This window comes from Syzygium oleosum, unplaced genomic scaffold, assembly GCF_021117445.2.
Source record: "Syzygium oleosum isolate NSW1041296 unplaced genomic scaffold, Sole_v2.1 Sole_v2.04, whole genome shotgun sequence".
In the NCBI taxonomy this organism is placed as follows: Eukaryota; Viridiplantae; Streptophyta; class Magnoliopsida; order Myrtales; family Myrtaceae; genus Syzygium; species Syzygium oleosum.
This window is the reverse complement of record NW_026607488.1, coordinates 3,028,477-3,051,072: the sequence shown is the minus strand read 5'-3', so window position 1 is coordinate 3,051,072 and position 22,596 is coordinate 3,028,477. Positions and strand designations below refer to the sequence as shown.

General features: G+C 40.8%; 3 protein-coding genes across 4 annotated transcripts; 1 reads left to right on the top strand and 2 right to left on the bottom strand.

The window, feature by feature from the left end:
* The first annotated feature begins 5,954 nt into the window (after nucleotides 1–5,954).
* Nucleotides 5,955–10,273, top strand: LOC115688645 (3-ketoacyl-CoA synthase 10). Its single transcript, XM_030614530.2, has 3 exons — nucleotides 5,955–6,436; nucleotides 7,175–7,800; nucleotides 9,351–10,273. The coding sequence occupies exons 1-3, from the start codon at nucleotides 6,023–6,025 to the stop codon at nucleotides 9,901–9,903; spliced, it is 1,593 nt and encodes a 530-aa protein (XP_030470390.1). The 5' UTR covers nucleotides 5,955–6,022; the 3' UTR covers nucleotides 9,904–10,273.
* Nucleotides 10,274–10,615: 342 nt separating this feature from the next.
* On the bottom strand, nucleotides 10,616–15,086 carry LOC115688646 (uncharacterized). The gene is made up of 9 exons (XM_030614531.2): nucleotides 14,506–15,086; nucleotides 14,215–14,418; nucleotides 13,317–13,374; nucleotides 13,070–13,132; nucleotides 12,364–12,439; nucleotides 12,020–12,135; nucleotides 11,539–11,628; nucleotides 11,280–11,411; nucleotides 10,616–10,989 (listed from the first exon to the last, which is right to left on the bottom strand). The coding sequence occupies exons 1-9, from the start codon at nucleotides 14,865–14,867 to the stop codon at nucleotides 10,855–10,857; spliced, it is 1,236 nt and encodes a 411-aa protein (XP_030470391.1). The 5' UTR covers nucleotides 14,868–15,086; the 3' UTR covers nucleotides 10,616–10,854.
* Nucleotides 15,087–16,514: 1,428 nt separating this feature from the next.
* Nucleotides 16,515–18,612, bottom strand: LOC115688693 (E3 ubiquitin-protein ligase AIP2). 2 transcript variants are annotated; one of them, XM_030614597.2, is made up of 5 exons: nucleotides 18,397–18,612; nucleotides 17,685–17,904; nucleotides 17,378–17,577; nucleotides 17,004–17,219; nucleotides 16,515–16,835 (listed from the first exon to the last, which is right to left on the bottom strand). In XM_030614597.2, exons 1-5 carry the CDS (start codon nucleotides 18,541–18,543, stop codon nucleotides 16,686–16,688), a joined length of 933 nt encoding a protein of 310 aa, XP_030470457.1. In that variant the 5' UTR covers nucleotides 18,544–18,612; the 3' UTR covers nucleotides 16,515–16,685. The 2 variants fall into 2 exon arrangements, with proteins under 2 accessions (XP_030470457.1, XP_056166398.1); XM_056310423.1 differs by having other exon boundaries at nucleotides 17,691–17,904; nucleotides 18,397–18,611.
* Nucleotides 18,613–22,596: the final 3,984 nt, after the last annotated feature.

Below are 22,596 nucleotides of genomic sequence, written 5' to 3'. Positions count from 1 at the left end.
GTAAGATGAATGAAATGAGTAAACCAAATCATATAATCTTTCTCAATTTTGTTCGTCAAACGGAATATATTCCACAAGGCATTTCTCGAACCATTTCATAATTTTTCATTTACCCAATTCACACATCGCTATTTATAACTTTTTGTAACGCCATTCACAAAACATCTTTCAAATCATTTCACAATTCATTACATAAACCCGTTCACAAAGCAATACATGTATATAAGCTTTCATGACACCTTTCATAACATGTTTCTCAAACCATTCTCAAATAACTGAAAGGTAGTAAATGCCAAATCCTGACTTTTATAAAATAAAAGTGTCATTTCATAACTCATATTATATATAATCCATGTTACTTTCGAAATATGAGTTTATAAATTCGAAGAAGAGATAATACACTCACTTGGGAAAGCTGAAAACCAACCTACTATGGTTACTCGGGCTGACTCCCTCGTTTTCTTATCAATTATTCAAAAAACTATATTAAAAACCTAGTAATACGTTGCTCTAACGAACAATACGACTAAACTACGTTTATCTATCGATAAAATGACACCTACGCACTAACGAAGAAACTCGTTCATAACGAACGTTCATCTTTATCTGTTACGCGTAACTCGCATACAAAACTTCGGAAATTCATTCCGATCAAAATGTACTTCGGAATCGATTTTTGTGAAACTCCACAACTCCACAACGCCCTTATCTGTCATTTCCATATAGATCTAAAGCTTAATAGCTCTTCAATCGAACCTCGCAGTTCAACTTTCACGTAACTCCAAATTTAAGACCTATCTTTGAAAATTACTCCAATTAACCGAATAATAGGCTAAATACTTACTAGGCATTGCAATTCGCAGTTGATTCGGCTTCTTGGGACGTCTAGATTGTGTATGTGCAAAAAATTTTTTCTCTCTTCTTTCTTTTTATTTTCCCCTTCTTCTTGTCGCCAATCCCTCTCTTCTCTTTTCGTTTGTGCTTCAAATACATGAGCTGTTGAAGGAGGAAAGAAGACTAGGTTACATGGTCTTGGGCTTTTATGAGAGACATGGGCTGCGTTTGGGTTTATTTAATGGGCCCATATATTACAGATATGATTGGCTAAGTATGCAAGAATAATTTTTGTAAAAGATGTCCAAGTTTGGAGAATTTACATGTTTCATAACGAGATAAGTGTGTATATATGTATCTTAAATGCAAGAGAAGTCTGTGTAAAGAACAACGTAAGGCAAGATCAAAAACAGAATATTTCCTAAACAACTGTATTTCGCCTAACTATATATAGGCACAAATGTCAAAACTCGATTACAAAGTATTTGTTTATCATAATTATAGTTTGAAAAAGAAATTGAGGACGTGAAGATATGTACGGTCAATATAATAAGACTCGCGTTTTTTCCACTCATTTTTTTGGCTTTTAACACCTCTACTATCTTGAATTGACCACATTATCCCTTGTGGGTCTCGCTCTTGATTTAAAATTATTTCTTATTTTTTTCTTTTATTTTCTTCATTTAAATTTGACTAAAAGACAAAACTACCCACGACTCTCTCAAATAATAACGGCTAAAGTCAAATATGGGGTCCACTCTTGATTTAAAATCATTTCTTACCTTTTCTTTTTTCTTCTTTTGTGGTTTCTTCTTCTTCTTTTTTTCCCATTTGGGACGAAATCAGTATCTCTCTTTTCCAAAAGATAGTTGATTTGGCAGATAACCAATTAGTTATTGTGTTATTAAGTTAATGAGTTGTATATTTCTTTTGTTTATTCTGTGTTAGGAAACCATTTGTTTTTAAAAAAAAAAAACCTAAAGAGTAAAAAAGAATCACCTCATAGTTTTAATGAATACCTTTTGGTTAAACTGTAGCTTTGATATTGTCATTACATTATAGCACGCGCATTTGACTGCTCAACTTTCATTTTATTCGGTGAATCTGATGGTCCAATCTTTTTTCATGCCATCATTGCACGATTTTTAAAAGAAATTTATAAAAAGAAATTAAAAATATGACGGAGTTAAGTACATTAAAAATTATAAACTTGCACTATTATCATGCAAATACAAAAGAAAAGGCTCCCTAAAACATTATTACATTGAATATTATCTTTTCATTGATTACCGAGAAACTTTAAAATGAACATGTTAACACGATTGATACTCTTCTCCGTCATTTTTATAATTAATAGATACATATAAGCAAATTGGTGGGTCCTCTTGAATGTTGCCTTCCATAGTGACTGCACTGCAGAAAATAATATAATGAAAGATGAGTAAATTGTGTGTATGCATACAATATTCAATCTTTAAGTAAATTCTCGTACAGTTTTATTGAAAGCCGAAGTCGAAAAATTCACGATCATGAGGAGAATCTATGGGAAATAAAGTAAACAGTGTGCAAATAAAACTGACATTTCCTTACTCTGATGTATGATTAGTGACATTACAACTATTGGTTGAACTCTCATGCAAGTGGAAAATAGAGAGTAGGTTGAGAAGAGAAGTTGTTTGGGAGGGGCATAGGTAGTTTTATTTCTTTTTACTAAATCAAGAAAAAAATCGGACAAAAAAGAAGAAGGAAAGAGACACTTTTAGATCGAACGTGGGGCCCACCGAGGATAATGCGGTCAATTCAATGCGGAAGAGAGTGTCCGAGCAAAAAAAGAAATGGTGGAATAAAGTCTTAATGAGTGAAAAGATAAAGGAACGAGGGTGGGGCATGTGAAGGGCCTGGCCTCTTTACGAGCAACATGGGAGGAAGATCGAACCAGGACGACTACTAATAATGACCAGCTAAATTGTGCGACAAATGCCAAATAATCTAAGCACCTACAAAAGAATTATCCTTGAAACAAGGTGTCGATTTATTTTTCAGGTAATCTATCATCTATTATATATAATAAAAAAGCCGGAGCTAAGAGGGTGCTCGCCACGTGGCACTTTTCTTATATAAATCCGGCCGTGCGAAGATGCACAATTTTTCGTGCACGCCTATTGGTAAAATCATCGTCTCTAATCATCACACGTTATTGACCACAATTTGATGTTAGGATTAGTCGCGCAAATACAATGAAATAGAGAGTAAAAACGACGAAGAGAAATCGAGATACGGTATTTTATTCCGGTTCACTCTTAAACTAGAGATATATCTAGGGGTGTGCAAAAGAACCGGGAGCTGCCCAGACCGCTCGGGACCGGATCGGAACCGGTGGTTCCTAAACAAACCAGTCCGGTTCCCGGTTCTAATTTTTGGGAACCGGTGGGTACCAATCCGGTTCCCGATTCCAGGTGTGGAACCACCCACTCGTTCACCCGGACCGGACCGATAATATGATAATATAATATAATATATTTATTTATTTAATTTTTAATTTTTTTTTATAAAAATAATCATAAATCTCTAAATTAATCCTAACTCGCTTGACGCTCACGGCCTCACATTGAGTCGAGAAATACCTTTTTTTCGCTTTCGCCTTACACTTACTCTCACTTTCTCACTCTTTTCGGTCGATACTCACCTCACCATCTCCGTCTCCGTCTCCGTCCTTGGTTGGTGGGACCGGTTCCATGGATCCACCCAAGAACCGGACCGGACCGGCGGTCCGATTCCCGGGTGGATCCATGGAACCAACAAGCGGTTCTCGAATCCAATTTTTGGAACCAGTCCTTAATGGGCGATTCTTGGTTCTAGGGTGGGAACTGCCCATCCGGACCATGCTCACCCCTAGCTATATCCAATAGAAGATTCCACTATAGCACCTCCCACCTCTTTGTTACAACTTTCAATAGAGAAAGAGATTATATATACTCAGTGGCTATTCATGGGTCTAAGTCTAAACTGTCAATAAAATACGAGCCCAAACTATAAAAAGTCGATAGGGAGTATGAACCACACCTCAACATTTGATAATTCCAAAGCCGAAGATGGATTCTCTTATTTACAAGCAACACACGATCACTTTATCGAAAAATGATTGCACCCCTTTTACGTCTCCAAAGAACTCATTGTGTGAAATACTTTCCTTCTACATGTTGGCATCAGCGAATACTTTACATAGGCTCCGTTTTCTTTGTGAAAATTGAATGGTTTGGAAGATATTTTCCTAAAAATGATCGTTTATATCACTTATAAAAATAAATGAACGAAAATTATTTCAGTCGTCAACATAAATATTTAGATATAAGTTGTAATCGATAATGAATATATTTTTCATCGGCTAATTATTCCAAGCAATACAAGTAATTATTTTTAGGATAAAGTTTTTCAAATCACTCATTTTCCGCTAAACAAACGGAGATTTGCGAAAAATGTGACAATTCTGGAAAATGATAATATTTTCCAGTATTTGGCTGAAATCTAAAAATAGACTAGAAAATATTTTCCCGCCGTTTGGTATAGAAAATTTGATTTAATTTTCCTGGGGAAAATTATCAAAAAATTGGAATTTTTTTAATTTTATTTTCTTTTTTTTTCCTTTCCTTCTTTCTCGGTTGGTCGCCAAGGGATGACCTAGTCCTAGGCCGGCAAGCTCGAACCTCACCCGAGGTCACCAGAGCCTCGCCAAATCCGGCAAGCTAGGTGAGCTCGACCTAGTCGGATCTAGGGAGATGGAGCCTTGCCCAAGGCCGGTGAGGCTTGAGCTTGCCAAAATCTGGCGAGGTTGAGCCTCGCCGGCCTTGGGCGAGCTCATCCCTCGCCCCGTGGCCAGTAGCCGGCCGAGGAAGAAGCAAAAAGAAAAAAAAAGATCATAAAAAATAAAAATAATTAAAAATTCGAAATCGTTTTAAAAAAATATTTTATTAGAATGAACATTTCGTTAACTGAGGACCCGAACCTGAGCACAGAGGACCCGAGCATGGCTTTGGTGAACCCGATTCTGAGTGCCGAGGATCAGAGCTCGAGCATCGTGGATCCAAGCACAGCATTTATGCACCTGAGCTTGAGTTCCGGGACATCGGGCACGGGCACCAAGGCTTTGAGGGCGGACTTGATGAACACGGGCATGGACAGCGGAGCAAGTCAACGGAACGAGGGTGATCCTACGTGACAGTACTCTTGATAAGAAAGCTGCGTGCGCCACAAAAACCTAGGCTAGGGAAAGGACTGTGCATGCATGGGGTTTATTGAATGCCGAGCGGGAGACAGAAGGTCGAATTAGGTGGTAGCTGAACTAATAATACAATGCCCATCGCATATGGATGGTGCCAAGGTTTTCATTAAATGCAAATCGTGATAAACTAACAGACATAGAGAAGCCGTTCATAATAGTAGTAGTTGGCTGGCGAGGAGTTCCTTGCTCTTGCTGCTATCTTGATTAACAAGTATACCAGATAATGAACGCAATAATGGAGATTTTTGATTATTCAAGACGCGGGGTTTTCTCTTGGCATGTGCAGCCATGCTTCGAAGATGAAATCGAGCCTCTCGATTGTGCTTGACGCGATCGTTATCGTTAGCATCTTACAATTACTTTGATCGAAAAGGACATTATTAAGCTCTCGGGTCGGACATTTGAACACGGTATCAAAGGAAGACCGCACGTACATAGAGAGCATATAAACCCCATTTTTGAACGACGTGGGATGTTTCAAACGTGGACGTAATATGCATGTTTAGTCACATATACGTACCCGAGAGAGAGAGAGAGGGGGCAACTAAGTAGCACCCATTTTTTTTTCTGGTCTCACTCCTCTCTTCTATGTACACGGGGATCGAACCCCAGACCTGATACTCTCTGGCTCCCGCCCCCGATCCCTTGACTCGCAGGGCCGCATGCCCTGTTCGCTGGCGCCAGTTTGGACCTTTTGAAGTCTCGACCCACAAACATTGAATGAAGAATTTAAGGCAGTTGAAGGTCCTTCAACTACACCCACCACTAGTTGGTGACTATATTAACTACACCCTCACCCACCGCTCCCCATCTCTTCTAGTCTTTATATACAAAACCACAACCTCAAAATCACCCTAACTCTTCATCCAATCCCCGACTCGCCCGTTTTCCTCCCGCTGCCCCCCCACCATGCCGAGCAACGAGCAGCACCTCCTCGCCACCGAGATCGTCGACCGCGGCATCGAGTCCTCCGGCCCCAATGCCGGGTCCCCGACGTTCTCCGTCCGCGTCCGCCGCCGCCTGCCGGACTTCGTCCAGTCGGTGAACCTCAAGTACGTCAAGCTGGGCTACCACTACCTGATCAACCACGGCGTATACCTGGCCACCATACCGGTCCTGGTGCTCGTGTTCGGCGCCGAGGTTGGGAGCCTGAGCCGGGAGGAGCTGTGGAGGAAGCTGTGGGAGGACGCGCGGGACGACCTGGCCACGGTGCTCTCGTTCTTCGGAGTGTTCGTGTTCACGCTCAGTGTCTACTTCATGTCGAGGCCTCGCTCGATCTACCTCGTCGATTTCGCTTGTTATAAGCCTCACGACGATCTCAAGGTGATAAGCTCCTTTCCCCACGTCCTTGCATGCATGGGGAACGTAAAAGGCAAGGAATATGGTGTAGTGAAAGTCGTGTTTTATTACGTATCAAGCTATTTCTCCCGTATTCATATGCAGTGTTTGAACAGATCGGGCTTTTACGTGCGTACCTTAACTAGGTAAGATCAGTAAGTGGGTCTAACGTGAAGTATCGGTGAGATCGATCCACATGTAGGTCTTACGCGATACGACAGATGCGATAAACACCGATCTAGACTAGCGAGAAGAGTGGTATTCTAATTTCTTGATCCTTGCACGTATATTTTCTGCGAAACGTAGTCAATTCTATGTGCATATTTTTGGGAGTGGGAATTGAATTAGCTTGTTCATCACGTACATCTCAATCGGGCTCTTGACAACTAGCGACCTACCGAGGCCTCACGAGGCGCAAAGCAAGGAAAGTGACTCGGGGAGTCAAATCGCATGGATGATACGGTGGACAGACACCTAAAATTGTACTTAACTACTTACGATGTGCTTCCTTGATGTTGATTTTATCTATAGTTAAATGGTACACCATCTAGCTAAGTACTGTTTTCTGGTACGTCTTTCATTATTCTCTCAATTTATGGTCCGACGATTCAAATTTACCTGCCTAATGTCCAACTTTCGATCTAACTATTATCCGACAAGACTCCAGTTTCATAGTCAAATCAAATAAAATGAAAGGATCGCTCGCTCGCTCGCTCTTTTCAGGTGACCAAAGCTCAGTTGATCGACCACGCCATCCGATCCAAGAAGTTCGACGAGTCCACCATCGAGTTCCAGCGGCGGATCCTCCACGCCTCCGGCATTGGTGACGACACCTACGTCCCGAAGCCCCTCCTCGCCGGTGAGAACTGCGCCACCATGAAGGAAGGCCGCGCCGAGGCATCCGCCGTCATGTTCGGCGCGCTTGACGAGCTCTTTGAGAAGACCCGGGTCCGCCCCAAGGACGTAGGCGTCCTCGTCGTCAACTGCAGCATCTTCAACCCAACGCCGTCGCTCTCCGCGATGATCATCAACCACTACAAAATGAGGGGCAACATCCTCAGCTACAACCTCGGCGGCATGGGGTGCAGCGCGGGGATCATCGCGGTCGACCTGGCCCGCGACATGCTCCAGGCGAACCCGAACAACTACGCGGTCGTCGTGAGCACCGAGATGGTCGGGTACAACTGGTACCAGGGGAAGGAGCGTTCCATGATCCTCCCGAACTGCTTCTTCCGCATGGGCTGCTCAGCCGTGCTGCTCTCGAACCGCCGCCTCGACTTCCCCCGCGCCAAGTACCGGCTCGAGCACGTGGTCCGCACGCACAAGGGTGCCGATGACCGCAGCTTCAGGTACGTCGATTGCTAGGAACCATATGATAACTTTGGGCTTAGTCGAATTGCTTTGGACAAATAGATAATCTTCCCAGGAACGCCGCTTGCTTTAGGTATCCGTAGAGATAACCAAGATTAGCGCTCTCGGTGGACATAAATGTCACTAACAAGTGAATACAAAAGTCCAGGATGCTACTTCAAAAGACTAGGCCACCATTAGTTCTCTTAAGATATCATTCAGTTAATTAAGCGACCGGCGACTGCTAATTTCGATGCCCCGACAACATGTTGAGACGGCACGGATATTAAGAGTTTTATCTTCAAATTTTTACACGGTTGAAACCCTGGTCTCGACGTCGCCGGGTCGCAGTCCCGCGGCATAACTTCACGAGAACTGGGAGAGACATGGGTAACTTCACGAGACCTGAAAGAGACGCACGAGGGGCTTCCGGAGGAAAGGGACCATTTGAGAAACCAGTTCAATGCCAAAAGGAGGAGAGAGGGAGAGGGAGTAAATGCGATGCACACGAGAGTGGTTGAGAGTTATGTTTGGTCAGCCAACCCTCCATTAAATGAATTTCTGCATCCATCACGTGGCTCCTTATTCGTTGCAACCCCACGTCTAGTCCTCTTCAACCCCTATTCCAATCCCTATCATACACATGCATATCCAGAAATGGAACAAGAAATGGCCAATAAAAGAGGCCTAATTCCGTCCTCACTTTTGGTCAACTCCCAAATCTGTCCGAACTTGTTTTTATCTCATAAAAAACTCCAAATTTTAGGTTCAATCTCAAATCTGTCCCGAATTTTATTGTGTAAAAAAAATCACTAGAATTCAATTTATTTTCAAAAAATATATTCCGTGATCCAGTTCCAACTTGAAGTAACACTTCCACGTTTCCACGTCAATAACAAATCCACATCAACAAAATAATGGGGTTTTTTTAGATAAAAAAAAGTTCGGAGCAAATTTAGAATAAACCTAAAAATTAGGTTTTTTTTAAATTAAAATTTTTTTGGGGGATGGATTTCCTAGAATGATTTTATTTTGGAGAATTTCAACAATTTTAATGTGTTGGATTTGTTATCGAAGTAGAAATGCGACGTCGGTCTGTACCTATTACCCCATTACTTTGCTGATGTGGATTTTTTATCGACATGGAAGTGCCATGTCAAGTTGGGACAGGATCACGGAGGTATATTTTTTAAAATAAATTGAATTTTGGTGATTTTTTTTACACAAAACAAAATTCGGGGTAGATTTGGGACTGGACTTAAAGTTTGAGGTTTTTTCTAAAACAAAAAAGTTCGAGACAGATTTGGGATTTAACCTAAAGTTGGGGGGGGTTTACGGAATTCTGATGGGATTCTGGATTTCAAATGGGATTCTGATGATCATGATTCATGACCATGATATCTTTCTAACGTAATAATCACATGGGTTTCGGGATCAGCTATGACCATGAAAACTTTGAGTCTTGATTAATAAGTCCATCAATCTAACAGTACTAGAATTATCTCTTTCGATCTTGGTTAAATCTGATTGTCTCTCTACATACTATCAGGTGCATTTACCAAGAGGAAGATGAGCAGAGGTTCAAGGGGCTAAGAGTGAGTAAGGACCTGATGGAGATTGGCGGCGAAGCCCTGAAGACCAACATCACCACGCTTGGCCCTCTCGTCCTGCCCTTCTCCGAGCAGCTCCTCTTCTTCGCCGCCCTCGTGTGGCGGCACCTCTTCGGCAACGGGTCGCAGCCGCACCCCAAGAAGCCCTACATCCCGGACTACAAGCTCGCCTTCGAGCACTTCTGTGTTCATGCCGCAAGCAAGACCGTCCTGGACGAGCTCCAGAGGAACCTCGAGCTCAGCAACAGGAACATGGAGGCCTCCAGGATGACGCTCCACAGGTTCGGGAACACGTCGAGCAGCAGCATCTGGTACGAGCTGGCCTATCTGGAGGCCAAGGAGAGGGTGAGGAGGGGAGACCGGGTGTGGCAGATCGCCTTCGGCTCCGGCTTCAAGTGCAACAGCCTGGTTTGGAAGTCGATGCGCCGTGTGAGGAAGCCGAATAAGAGTCCCTGGTTGGACTGCATTGACAGATACCCGGTTGCCCTCTAAGCATGCTTGCAGTTCTTGGTGGATCATGGTGAAGACTTGAAATATTTTCGTAATATTATCTTTAACACTTTCTCCACGATAAAGCAGTAGTTCGTAATTGTCAAGTTTGATGCTGCGTGGGCTTTATTATAGCTTTTGTTTCAACCTACCATCTAGTACAACCACCGTCATCAACAGTTGAGCTGAATTTTAGACTAGAGGATCACTTGGGTAGACGTTAAGTTGAATTCAGAGACTCCTGATGTGGTGGAGATTAGATGCAAGTTGTGAATTACTAAATATGGAATTTTAAGTGTCTAGTATTTGTCTGTGATTTATTGCTGTGGTGCCGCTTGGGTAATCAGATATTACAATAAGGTCTTTTGACTGATCTCACGTAGCACAAGCATTTTTCTTGTGTTTTTGTCCTTGTTTTCAGTGATTTTGATAGTGACAACCAAATTGTTTGTAATTATTAGATAAAGAACGCACTGAGGTAATGAAAAAGAGATCTAGAGAACAAACTGTGTCTCCATAAATTTCCATATCAATATGTAACATAACAGATTTTCGACAAGCTTGCCGCTCTGGGAATCAGATTAATGGCCTATATATGCAACCTAGAGCAATCTGACACCAGCTGCCCAATATCATCATCATCATTATTTAAAAGAAAGGACCCCCAAAAGAAGCCATGGATAATCATCTTGTAATTTAGATGGTAGTCAAGATGTAAATGAGAAACGCATCATTTCATCATAGGGAAAGATGAGGGGAGGATTCAAAATTGACTCCAAAATTGTGCAGACATCAGGCAAGCAACGGCAATGTGGTAGATTATTATACACATGACTTGAGTTCGAACTCTAATATACGTGAGGGAAGCACCCAGATCATGCTATGTTGACATCTACTATATATCAATATGCCAAATCTTGCCGAGAACAGAGGGACTACAGAGGATTTGGCATTTCATGCTTCAAAACGTCTGAACCAGTCGCTTATAGTTCTAGAGAGGACTCTAGTCTCATTCAAAGAAAGAGTCTTGAGCCCCTGAGCAATAGCATCCGCTGGAGTATACAGGTAACCGGCTTGCCATTTTGGTTCCTGGCAAGACAAAATCAAAACGAGATTAAGTTGATTGAATCCAGAGATATTTATTGAGAGAGAAGAGAGGAAAAAGGCATACATGATTTCTCTAGCAAGTAGTGACAGAACAAGATGACACTTACTAATTATAAAATGCTAATGACACACTAAAAGTGACAAGAAAACTTTAGGTAATTGGTCAAATGTCAATGAATTAGATTATGCTTGCCTATCAGGTGTTGGCCTGTTCATATTATAGTGCCGATAAAATATATTTACGGTATTGCTTTTGAATTATCAGACATTACCTGTGCGCATGGCGTGATATGGTTACCACTTAGCTGGACCTTTTCCAATGTCCCCCCAAAGGACTCGACTCGAGGCTTTAGTGTCCCTTCCAACAAATCCGTCTCATCAATAGGATCCACACTGAACTTCAACTGCAGAATGGCACGAGATCTATAAAACATACTGGAAACACCACGCCTCATCTGTCAATCTTACTTTTTGGCAAGAAATAACACTCTTTTCCTCTGAGTTCAGACTAACACAAGTAACTTTACCTACCAAAAGAGTGTGTGGCACATTGTATGCATTCTTGCAGTAATCACGATTTTCAGAGGGTGTTGGTTTGAACTCTGATATCCCCTCAGATACCTAAAAGAAGAAATGTGAAGCTTTCAGATGCACAGACATTTAAAGAATTGCCAGTCGATCAATTCAACTATCTACTGTTAAAATTGAAAACAGTGCCTTCATGGGGCCATTGGGGGGCTCTAGGGAATAGGCTTTTCTCAATCTTACATTGCTCTCACGATTTGGAAAAAACATTCACAAAAATCAGCAGATAATGTATTCTTCAACTCCTGATAAGCTTAAGGTTACAAATGATATCATGCATCTACGAAAAAGATAAAAAGAGTTAGGTCAGTAGTTGCCTCAGCTTTTCAATATGGATAACAGATCTTATCTATATTTTATCTCATATAATAATGAAATGGATCTAAAAGCCAAATTGATGATGATCTCTGGCAAATATCCAACTTACCTGATTTAGTACTAAAGGCAACTGATCAATGAACTTGTTCAAAGAGACTAGGGCTTCCTGGTCATACTCTGCTATCACTGCACCAGCTGTGTCGAATAACATTTTGAATGCATCTCCTATATTTTAAGAACAGTGAAAGCAGTTCAAACTCATTGCTTTACAAGGTGAATATATCTTGAAGCAAATCATGTAAAAGTAGCTTTCTTCACCAAACATATATATGATTACCTTCCTATTATTTTTCATGAAACATAACAATAATAAGATGTAACTGAACAGATAGCGAAATTATACTGGTTAACTTTAAGGGCAAGCAGTGATGAGAGGATCACAAGACCCCATACCTGAGGCATTTCTAGCCATGTTGTAAACAGGGGAAACCTCCATAAGTGGCATCACTTGACTAACAAGAGGACCCAGCTGCAAGAAATCCAGAAAACTTTAGTTCTAATTGAGAATACTGGTAAACTGAAGAATGATCTGTTAGATAGCTGAACTAAAGCGACTACTTTATTGCATCTATTTATCACGGTGTCCATATAAAGATTGTGGGAACGTATTTTCCTTATCAGCTATTAAATAAGGCAGTGATGATGAAGTCCTGTTACACAACATTCTAACAAGGATTCAGCTATTCAATCAACGAAGGTGAGTAAAGCTCCCGCTCCAGCTACTAAAGCCAACATTGTTTAAAAACATTTAATGTAAAAAAACGGAAGCACTTTCGTGTTAAAAGCTATTTTATTGAGATGCAAAAAGCTTTTTTACATTCACGAAACAATGTGGAGCACTCACAGCACCACCGACGAAGCATAGAATAATGCTGCATGCACAACAATCTTGCATGTTTGGGAAAATGTTTTGTGATGCTCTCTTCGGCTTATGTAGAAAGATGCAAGTGCCACAAGCAATACAAACTTAGAGAGTTCAATCACATGTAAGAAATAACCATGTTCAAACATGCATGACCCTACATAAAACAAGCATACTTTGAGATGAAAAAGGGAAGATGACCTTCAAACCCAAGAAATTAAAAGAAAAAAACATTACCTGCTCAAAGTAAGGAACTGCCTCTGATGCTGGTCGGTTGTTGTACGATATTATGGCATTGGCCTTCCACAAGAGACAACATGCTCTGTCACACTCCATAATCGCTTGATTTACTTTAAACCATACAAAATTTCATAATCAGCAGTTTACATCAATAGAGGCTGATGTATATGATTTGCTTCTCAAAGAGCCTAGGACAATTTCAATCAATAATTTCGGAGAGGGGCAAAAGCAAGGATAAGCAGACCTTTGGTATCTTCTCAGAGAAGTAACTTCCAGCTAGTACTTGGAGAAGTGCACCATTGCTGCAAGAATGGTTTGAGAATTAAATGGGTTAACAGCAACGAAGGCAAAAAGATATATTATGTTCATTGCCCTAGTTTTAGGGATCAAAGACCCAAAATTTTTATTAAGATTCAAGAATCTCCCAAGGGAGTTCTAAAATGGTAAAACGCAGCAGCGCAATTGATTACTAAAAGGACCGCAGACCACAATCACGTGCTCATGCAACCAATGTAAATAAAGTCATCTACATCCTAGGGTGTGATTTTCATAGTGCAATTTAGGGATTCTTAATCTGAGAAGTATGCATTAAGTAAGCAATCTAGCAGAGTCGCTTCTCCAGCTTGGAATAACAATGGAACTGTAAGTGAAATGATGCACCAGTAAAAGAATTGCTACTTTGCTGCAGCAGAACTATGTATCTCAAAAGGTGGGACTCTGTGACTTCCCAACAACAACATGACGAACTCGATAATCGTCTTAATCCTTTCGAACAGGTAAGATTCTTCAAGCATTCCCAAAAGGAGGAGAAATGCCCATTACAGCATTTCTCACACCTTCAATAAAAGGAATTATCAGTGGTACCAACACCTGCTGCACACCAACTCCAACAAAGTGATCAACTTTCAATCACAGAACACCAAGTTATATATTCCATCCTTAAAATGAACTTATATATTAAAGTTAGTGTGCTATGCTTTCATTCATGCTGGTCGCTACAATTCCTTCGTATAAAAGTGTCCCCATACTCATATGTAGACATGACTGTATACATAGCTACACAGGTACATAACGTTGGACCCAAGGACGCACGAGAGCATATAAACTGTTAATCACCAGAAATGCCATGATGAATTCCTCACCTGTGACCAACAGAAAAGAGAGGTAGATCAACAAGATCAGCAGCAGATAAGTCGTCATCAGGTAATCCAGATGTCAAGACATTATCTAGGCAAGAATGGAACTTCTCATATATTTCACTAGCAGCTCGGGCATGGTCAAAGGTCACATTGTAAGGCACTGCGATGATCAGAAACCCCTCCTTTGCCAAAAGCTCAATCAAATAGCTGCAGCACCACCAAAAACAATCAGTCAAAAGAAATAAAAAAACAGTACCCTTAACATAAGCAAATAAAAGAATCGGAACAGACTACCCGTAGGTGACTTCAGGAACGGCTCCAATGAAGGCACCACCCAAGAACTTGATGATGGCACGTGGCTTCCCACCACTTGTTGGAGGCACCACCAAGCAAGAATCTAACCTCTTGTATATCTTGCTCCTGCTGTTACCAAGAGCACTATTAGCGTTCGTGTTGACGCCAAAGCTGCCACTTCCCACGTACCCATCAGAGACCATGCGTCGAAGAGGAAGGTTGCTGTCCAAATTGAGACCGCAAGATTGAATCTTGGACCGTAACAAGTTGCGGGTCCGAGAGCAACCGGGTCCATAACAAGTGCGGGCTTTTGGAGAGATGCATCCGACCGTAGAGCCGAGAATTGATGTGCCCAGTTCCATAACCGATGCTGTGATTCAGCCACCGAGCCTTACCTGAGAATTGGAGCTCGAATGGGGAAGCAAGTACGGTGTGGGGACTGTAGAAATCTTGGAGGAGGAAGAAGAAAAAGACAAGACACGGTGGTGGGAGAAATTTTAATGTTGGTGCTTCCGCCACGCATCCTCAGATTCCGCCGTCTGTTTGTTTGATTAAGATTTGGTTGTTGGGAGATACCTGTGTATTTGTTCTTTCTTTGGGCTTGAGAAGCTTGCTCTCCTTCTGGTTCTGGGCCTTTCAGTAGTACGAAGATAATTATGACAGTGGAAAAAAAAAACTGATTATGACAATAAAAAATGATCGTTTATTTTATTTTACTTTTTGGCCAAATGAAAAAAAAATTAATTTATAATGTAGAGAGTTACGAGGGACCAAGTGAGAGTCCAATGCATCCGAGCCCGTAATATTGGTAAATCATCCCACGTGGCACCGATATGATCTAAGAGTTGAGATATACGGAGCTCGTGTGCATCCAATGTACCAAAATATGACTCCTTGTTATATGGTCTTCAATTATATTTTCATATGTAAAAGAGAAATATAACGGTGTGGTTGATAAGATCCATCTTCATAGTCAAATCAAGCCATTAGTATTTGTCCTCGAAGATTCTTGGCAAAATTACTCCCGTTTTTGCGTAACAAAAGGGTTTGGACGGGGTTGAGATCAACCTCACTCGGCATTAGAGTGTTCAATTTATGACACCAACGGAGCACTAACTATCTTCCGGATGAGTCTGTCGCCACTGCCTTATTAGATCTGAGTGAGGAAGCTTGAGATCGGCAATACGCTTAAACCCAAGTCCATCCTTCGTAGACTAATTAAGGTTTTCTGAGATGTCACTTTTGACTTGCAAACCAAGTTCATAACGCTCGATCAACCAATCAGATATTACTTCCTTTTCCCACGAGAGTGCAGCAATTAGGACTCTACAAATTTTGGTGCTTAATGCTCGTGCGAATTGACTCAACCAAAATGGTGATATATAGGTAGCAAGTGGGGAAAATAGATGAATTCAATACATCGAGAATAAAGAACCCTCTTACACTCCGATTATTTCGCGAAAAATAAATAATTTGAAAAAATATTTTTTTCGATAATAATCAATTGTATCTTCTAAAATTACTAGTTAATGAAAAAAATATCGATAATAATTGATATCTAAATATTTTCATAAATAAAAAATTATTTTAAAAAAAATACTTTTCAAATCATTTATTTTCCTCCAATAAACACAGCACCTTAAAATCAACATCTCCTGTCATTCCAGGGATATGGGGTTTGAAAACTTAAACATGTCAGAAACGTGGCACTGATTTGGAAACTTCTGCAAATTTATGCATTTCTTTTCTCTCTTCTTCTTTTCTCAGGGATCAATTCAAGAGCTTGCTCCGAACCCCATTCCCGGCCGACGCGACCAAGCGTCGGTTTGGCTAGAATATTATGCATCCCTGAGGGGGATTGTTCTTCCATCTCCCTTCACATTAGATCCTTTGCAAAGAGAGAACCAATGGCACAAAATGGCAACGATGGCTGATATATCTGTCAGTGAATGGGTTTCCCAGGACCTTCCTTGAAAAATTGGCCTCGCCAGAACGAGAACAGAAAAAACTATAGGAAGAAACGCTTTCCACTCAAGACTGCTTACGCGTTCTACTACAAATAAGTCAATTTTAGTCAATGACATCTCCTCAAAAGAAGACTAAACAAGGAAGTGCCGACAGCAGTGGTATCCAAAGCCCGGCACAACATTAAGCTACATGGTGCGATAAGCGAGTGATTACTAAACATACATGTATTCACCCCCTCGAACAGCATTTGCAGCGCCTTTTCTCTCTTCTTCAGCCTCCTTTTCACGCTCCTTCCAGCTCTCGTAGGCATTATCATCAGTTTGCAGCTCGTGCCGACAGATCGGACAAGAATTGTGTTCATCCTGCCACAAAGTAAAGCACAAGTGCGGCAACCAGTTATTTCACAGCTCAAGGAAATCACACGGAATCAGAACTTGAAGTACACTTGCTTAATATGCCACGAGTGTGACTGAGAATAATGCATTTACAAAATTTCTGCCTAATATAATAACAAGGTAGAGTTTCATTACCAGCCAAGGCTTTACACAAGGAGGGTGAAACGTGTGCTTGCATGGCAGCTCTTGCATCTCATCATTCACGACCAAGTTCTCTCTACAAATTGCACATTCTGCATCATGTCCCATTTTGGCTAGAATTTCTTCTGACAGAGTAATGACTGGAAGCTTTGCAACAACTTCTTTACTGGCAGGTGGGGCTCTTGGAGCTACGGGAATGTTATCCAAGATCTACAGACACAAATTTATGTCAAAGATCCTTCATAGGAGCAGCAAAGACACCTCGCTGTCCAAACTGAACCGATTAAACACTACAAAGCACCAACCACAAAGCAATATACATGAAGCAGCTAATGAGCAAACACCAAGTGAATGGAGCTAAGAGATACCTCGGGTAATGTCGTATCAAGGTTCTCCATCAATTCCTGAATCAAATTTGCAGCTGTTTCGGACATATGGGTATCCTCCATTTGATGAGATGATTCAGCCGCAGCAAGCATAGAAACAGTGTTCATGAGTTCAGACTGCACGAGCCAATGGGGCCGAGGAGGCTCTGGATCCACAGTAAGATGCCCTTCAAACAAATAACCTGCATCGACATATTCATGCGGGAAAAAAAGAGACATGATTGTTAAGCCAAAAAGCAATAACAGGAAAACAAAGAACCTTAATTAGATTAAAAAATTGCTCTCAGACCTCTACTTGCATTAGACTGTGTGGATTCTGGAGTGGGATTATCCGCAATATGCAGTTGTTCTCGTGCTTGAGCGATACAACTCTTCAAATTTTCCTTCTCAGAAGGATTAGACACCAAGCTTTCGGCCTCCTCAAAGAGCCCTAATCCGGCGAGCCAAAAACCAGGCGCCGTGTGTCTCGTCTTCAAGATTGTTGCGACTCGACATACCACAGAATAAATCTAGCACCAGGAAAAGCACAAATTTTTCTCATTTCAGTCGAGTAAACTTCCATAAATCAGAATCGAACTTGTAATCGAGCACCGCATACAAAACATCTCCAAATTCTAGTCCCTATATAATTCCTCCAATTGTAATTCTAGCAGTTTGAGCTGCAATTGCACGGATCACGGCGCCCAAAATCAACATCTGCCGAAACTCCACGATCAACTAGGGCGCATTTGCTTATACGCGCGCATCATGACACGGCCTAATTTCTCGAGATTAAAAAACCCAGGCAAACCCAATCAGCCGATATCGATCATCCGGTTCACCAGAACGCCACGATCAAAAAGCAAAAAAAAAAATCGAAACTTGAACGCACAAAACGCCACCATTGCCAATTCCAACCCTAATTCCGCAGAGTCAACGCACAATCTCGAAATGGGTGTCCGCGCAAACTCATCCCCGCGACGGAAAAACAACAGGAGGGGTGGAAAGAACCGGGTGCCCACCGATCGGCGAAGCGAGGGCGAGGCGGAAGGGTAGCACCGTTGCAGGATCGACTTGATCGAGGAAACGGCTTCTTCGAACCTCTGCTTCTTCCCCAGCTGCTTCTGCAATTCCCGCAGCTGCAGCTCCATTCCCTCCTCCGATCCCATCTTTCTTTCCGGCCAAAAAGAGCGAGTCGGAATCCCCTCGGCGGCGGCGGCGGCGGCGGCGGGTCCTGAAGATTGTGCGAGGAACTTGGAGCAGGGGCCCTCGTCTCCGGGGCTTTTTCTACGTCTTCATGGGCGACCGATGCTTCTTACCCAGAGAAAAACGTGGGAACGGACAAGCATCGCCCACTTGGATTTAGCCTCCCCCAAGTAGATCATGCATGTCGATTCAATTTTTACTTTTCCTTTTTGACTTTTTTTTAGAGAAAATGGCACGAGCAGTCTCCGAATTTTGACCCCAATATATAATACGGTTACTGAACTTTTAATTGTTCGACGTGATCCCTGAACTTTAACTCAATGTGTAACGTGGTCTCTGAATTTTTAATTTGTTTAATGTCACGTGTGTAATTTAGTCATTGAATTATATGAAAATGTTCAATATAGTCCATGAACTAAATTAATGAAATGGCTACGCTGAACATTTTCATATAGTTTACATTGAATATTGTACCAAAAGTCCAGGGACTACATTAAACAAAATAAAAGTTCAGGGACTAGATTGAACGTTAAGCTAAAGTTCATGGACTATATTAAACAAATTAAAAATTCAGGGACCACATTGCACATTGGACCAAAATTCAGGGACTGCTTGTGTCATTATCTCTACTTTTTACTAGATCCAAATTTTAGGGTACGGTGAAATAATTTCCATGGAGATCGTTTTGAAGAAAAATGATTTAGTTTTCATTTGTTTTACGATTTAGGGAGAGTGATTTCTTTCTTGCTAAAAGGGATATATAAACTTATTGTTTCCGGTCCATGAAAAATGCCGCCTGTAGATTGATTGGTTTTCCTTCATCCAAATCCTGAAAAATCAAAAAATAATTTCCCGAAAACAGTTTTACTTCAATAAACGGATCCTTAATTTTATTTTATTTTAAATAACAACACCATAAACACTTAGATGAAATTTGAGCTCTTTTTTAACGTTGCTTTTACAATAAATGGAGGCAAGTATCTGAACAAAAAAAATTAGTAAAAGTTTAGGTATGTGTTGTTGGGAGTGGCGTCAATATATCCAATTAGATCCACCTTCACTTTTATGGACTAACTAGAATATATTAACTGTTCTACGCCGCACCGATTTTTCAATGTAGAGTTTTTCTAACACAACTCACTCACACGTGCATCATAGCTATTCCTTTTAACATCGAATTTATCGCAAGTCATAAATGTCAACACGTAAAGTCACACATAATTTTCTTTTTATTTTTGTAAATTTTTGAAAGCCGGATCATATTTTAAGTTGTGACAAGAAAATGAAGAGGGTCAATTTATTCCTTATCTTCAAGTGGAAAATTGATAAGTTTAATCTTAGATCTTCCGCTTCATAGGTTCTGGCGTTTCATCTTTAGCCGAAACACTTCAAGCTTTTAAATATCGAAACATAGATGCACATATAATTTTTTGGGCAATGCCGAATATGTTATCAAACTACAACAACTTTTCATAACGGGGACTTGTCCATCCTTTTTTTTTTTTTTGCTACTTTTATTGCAAGCCGAGTGATCAAATTAATTAACTCATAGTACATCCTAAGATCAAGCCTATGAGGTAATTTTTCAGAAAAAAAAAATGCGGCCTTGACTTCAGTTAAGACAGAAAAAAGGAAAAAAGTGGTGAACCTCGGGGCCTTGTCCACGCTTTTTGCTAAATTCCGATAAGATGATTCTCTTCTCTGATCTGATCACATTGAAAAGCAGAAACATAGACCACCCAATGATGAATAAGCCAATTTGGTTATACAAGGTGTGGAAGATTGTCCACAGTTAATTTGAAAGATCTTCACTTTTCTTCCTAAGAAACCCCAAATTACTCACCTTAGCAACAAAAAAAAAGAAGGAAGAAAAAAAGAACTCAAATAACTCAACTAGATAAACAAGCATCAGAGTCGGATAATTCAATAGTCAACTATACAAAAATAGATTTATCAAGGCATTTAAACACCCAGATGGAAACATGTCGCACGATTCGGCGAGGCGAATGGTGTAGACCCATCTTAAATCATTCATTAATCTCGAGAGCTTCTCATTAAAGATTGCTGGGCATACTCACTTTCGGTGTAAGATCGACACATTTTTCGGTAATTCGGGTGGGAAATGTCTTGGATCCGAAGCTTTCACAAAAATCTTATCTGGTGTTTGTACAGATAAGATATGTTAGCCCCCATATGCATGTTGTCATCTTCCAACCTTTCTTGCACCTTTCTTTGGGTAGGCAATCTAACACAGGTTGGCTTTAGTCGTCTTGGGTTCTCGCCGAAAGGGATGATGATGAGCATATATTCCTTCGTATGTAAGCAAATTCTGTGTCATTTTGCCCTTTTGGGCTCGTTTAGCTTTTCATCCCCTGTTTTTTTGTTTTTCTTCTCTGTTTTTACAATTAGCTGCATGGTCACCTGGTCAGACATGGGCATGTTGTTTTGAGGCTGTTCTTGATAAGATCATTGAATTCTTCCTTTCGGTTTTTGGGATGAGAGGGTCTATTCTTGGAAAAAGGACACGATCTTGATCGTGTGATAAGGTTTTTCCACTTCCTCTTTTCGCCCTTTTGCTTACCTTAACCTCCATGTCATCAGCCCCTAGAATTGGGGCCTCCACTTCTCGAATCGTGGATCTTCGTTATCCATTGAGAAGCGCTAGTTTTAATTCGAGTTCCAATTCCAGCTCCAACTTCTTTTATCTCATGAAATAAAAACATATACTCTTTCTTAGGCTCCAATTTTGATCCAAAATCTTCTTTATCTCGTAAAAAAGTACTAACTTTTAGCTTGAATTCCAATTCTAATCTACTCAAAGAAGCATCAATTACAGTCGCTTCCAAAATCCGGCCCCCATCAAGGTTCCATCCAATGATGACGTTAAAGACGAGTCATTCAACGTGTATTTGACAACTCATGACTATGTTGACGCGGAGGATCATACACGGTTCGAGAATTTTCCCTGTTTTTGGACGCCGCTGATTGCGAGTTCAAGGTTCTGTTTTCTCAATTATGGACATGCTCGGATCCCACGAATCGCTCTTTCATGATTGTTTGCCAAAAATCCAAATTTGAATGCTCGCTTTTCCTCCTTTAACTTGGTTCAAAACTATTCATATAACAGTGGTGGCGATAATTGCGAGTCACCGAGTACACATGGAATAACACTTCAAATTTTGACGGGGGCAAAATTTATATACAAACTGAAAGTTGATACTTTTTTATGAGATAAAAAAAATTTGGTTTGAAGCTATTGATATTCAGGCGGCATCTTCGGTGACAACAACTGTGAGTTGTCAAGTATGTATGAAATGACACGTTAAATTTTTAACAGAATTACTGGATGAAGCTTGAGGAGGGCGGAAAAGTTTTGATCGAAATTGAAACCCAAAGCTAAAGTTGGTATTTTGAAAAGGAACTAGGCTCGGAAAAAATCAATAGAAAACATTCTCTTTGAAAACTCCTCATTCATGCCATAAACGTCTCAAGTTTCACACATAGTACAAAATATAACATGTTATATACCAAGACAATGAAATAGACTACAATTATCATAAATCTCGTTTGCCAACTCATGGATTATGCAAATTTAATCTTTGCAAATAAAATAAACCGTGTGAGATTTGATGAATGCACCGTTTTAGCTTCTCCTAGTGCACATATTTTACAATTCACTAGGATATAAACTATACCAATTGACATCTTCCCACTTGAGTTTTTTTTTTTCCAATGCTGGTTCATTTGCTGATATCACAAGCCACAGCGTGTCCCTATCATTTGGTCGTGTACGTAAGGCAACACCACAACTGCAGTGACCTGAACTGCAGCTTCTGCTCATATCTATTCTTGCACCCACTGAAGATGGCTTTTACTGGCTCGACAGCTCTTTTTCGGTTTTAGGTAAAGAGATAAAGATCAATAAAGAGGACCAGAGATTGGTCTCCTTTATTGAGCTGGTTCAGGATCACGACACTGTCTATAATCTCTCTCTCTCTCTCTCTCTCTCTTTTCCT

Excerpts from the sequence above, each read along its gene's own strand:
- LOC115688645 (XM_030614530.2), top strand. The coding sequence starts at position 6,023 with ATGCCGAGCAACGAGCAGCACCTCCTCGCCACCGAGATCGTCGACCGC. Across the intron at positions 6,437-7,174 it reads AGCCTCACGACGATCTCAAG|GTGACCAAAGCTCAGTTGAT; the intron begins GTGATAAGCTCC and ends CGCTCTTTTCAG. Across the intron at positions 7,801-9,350 it reads GCCGATGACCGCAGCTTCAG|GTGCATTTACCAAGAGGAAG; the intron begins GTACGTCGATTG and ends ACATACTATCAG.
- LOC115688646 (XM_030614531.2), bottom strand. The coding sequence starts at position 14,867 with ATGGAACTGGGCACATCAATTCTCGGCTCTACGGTCGGATGCATCTCT. Across the intron at positions 11,412-11,538 it reads ATGTGCCACACACTCTTTTG|TTGAAGTTCAGTGTGGATCC; the intron begins GTAGGTAAAGTT and ends GCCATTCTGCAG. Across the intron at positions 10,990-11,279 it reads ATATCACGCCATGCGCACAG|GAACCAAAATGGCAAGCCGG; the intron begins GTAATGTCTGAT and ends TTGTCTTGCCAG.
- LOC115688693 (XM_030614597.2), bottom strand. The coding sequence starts at position 18,543 with ATGGGATCGGAGGAGGGAATGGAGCTGCAGCTGCGGGAATTGCAGAAG. Across the intron at positions 17,905-18,396 it reads CGCCCTCGCTTCGCCGATCG|ATTTATTCTGTGGTATGTCG; the intron begins GTGGGCACCCGG and ends TCCTGGTGCTAG. Across the intron at positions 16,836-17,003 it reads CTTGTGTAAAGCCTTGGCTG|GATGAACACAATTCTTGTCC; the intron begins GTAATGAAACTC and ends ACTTTGTGGCAG.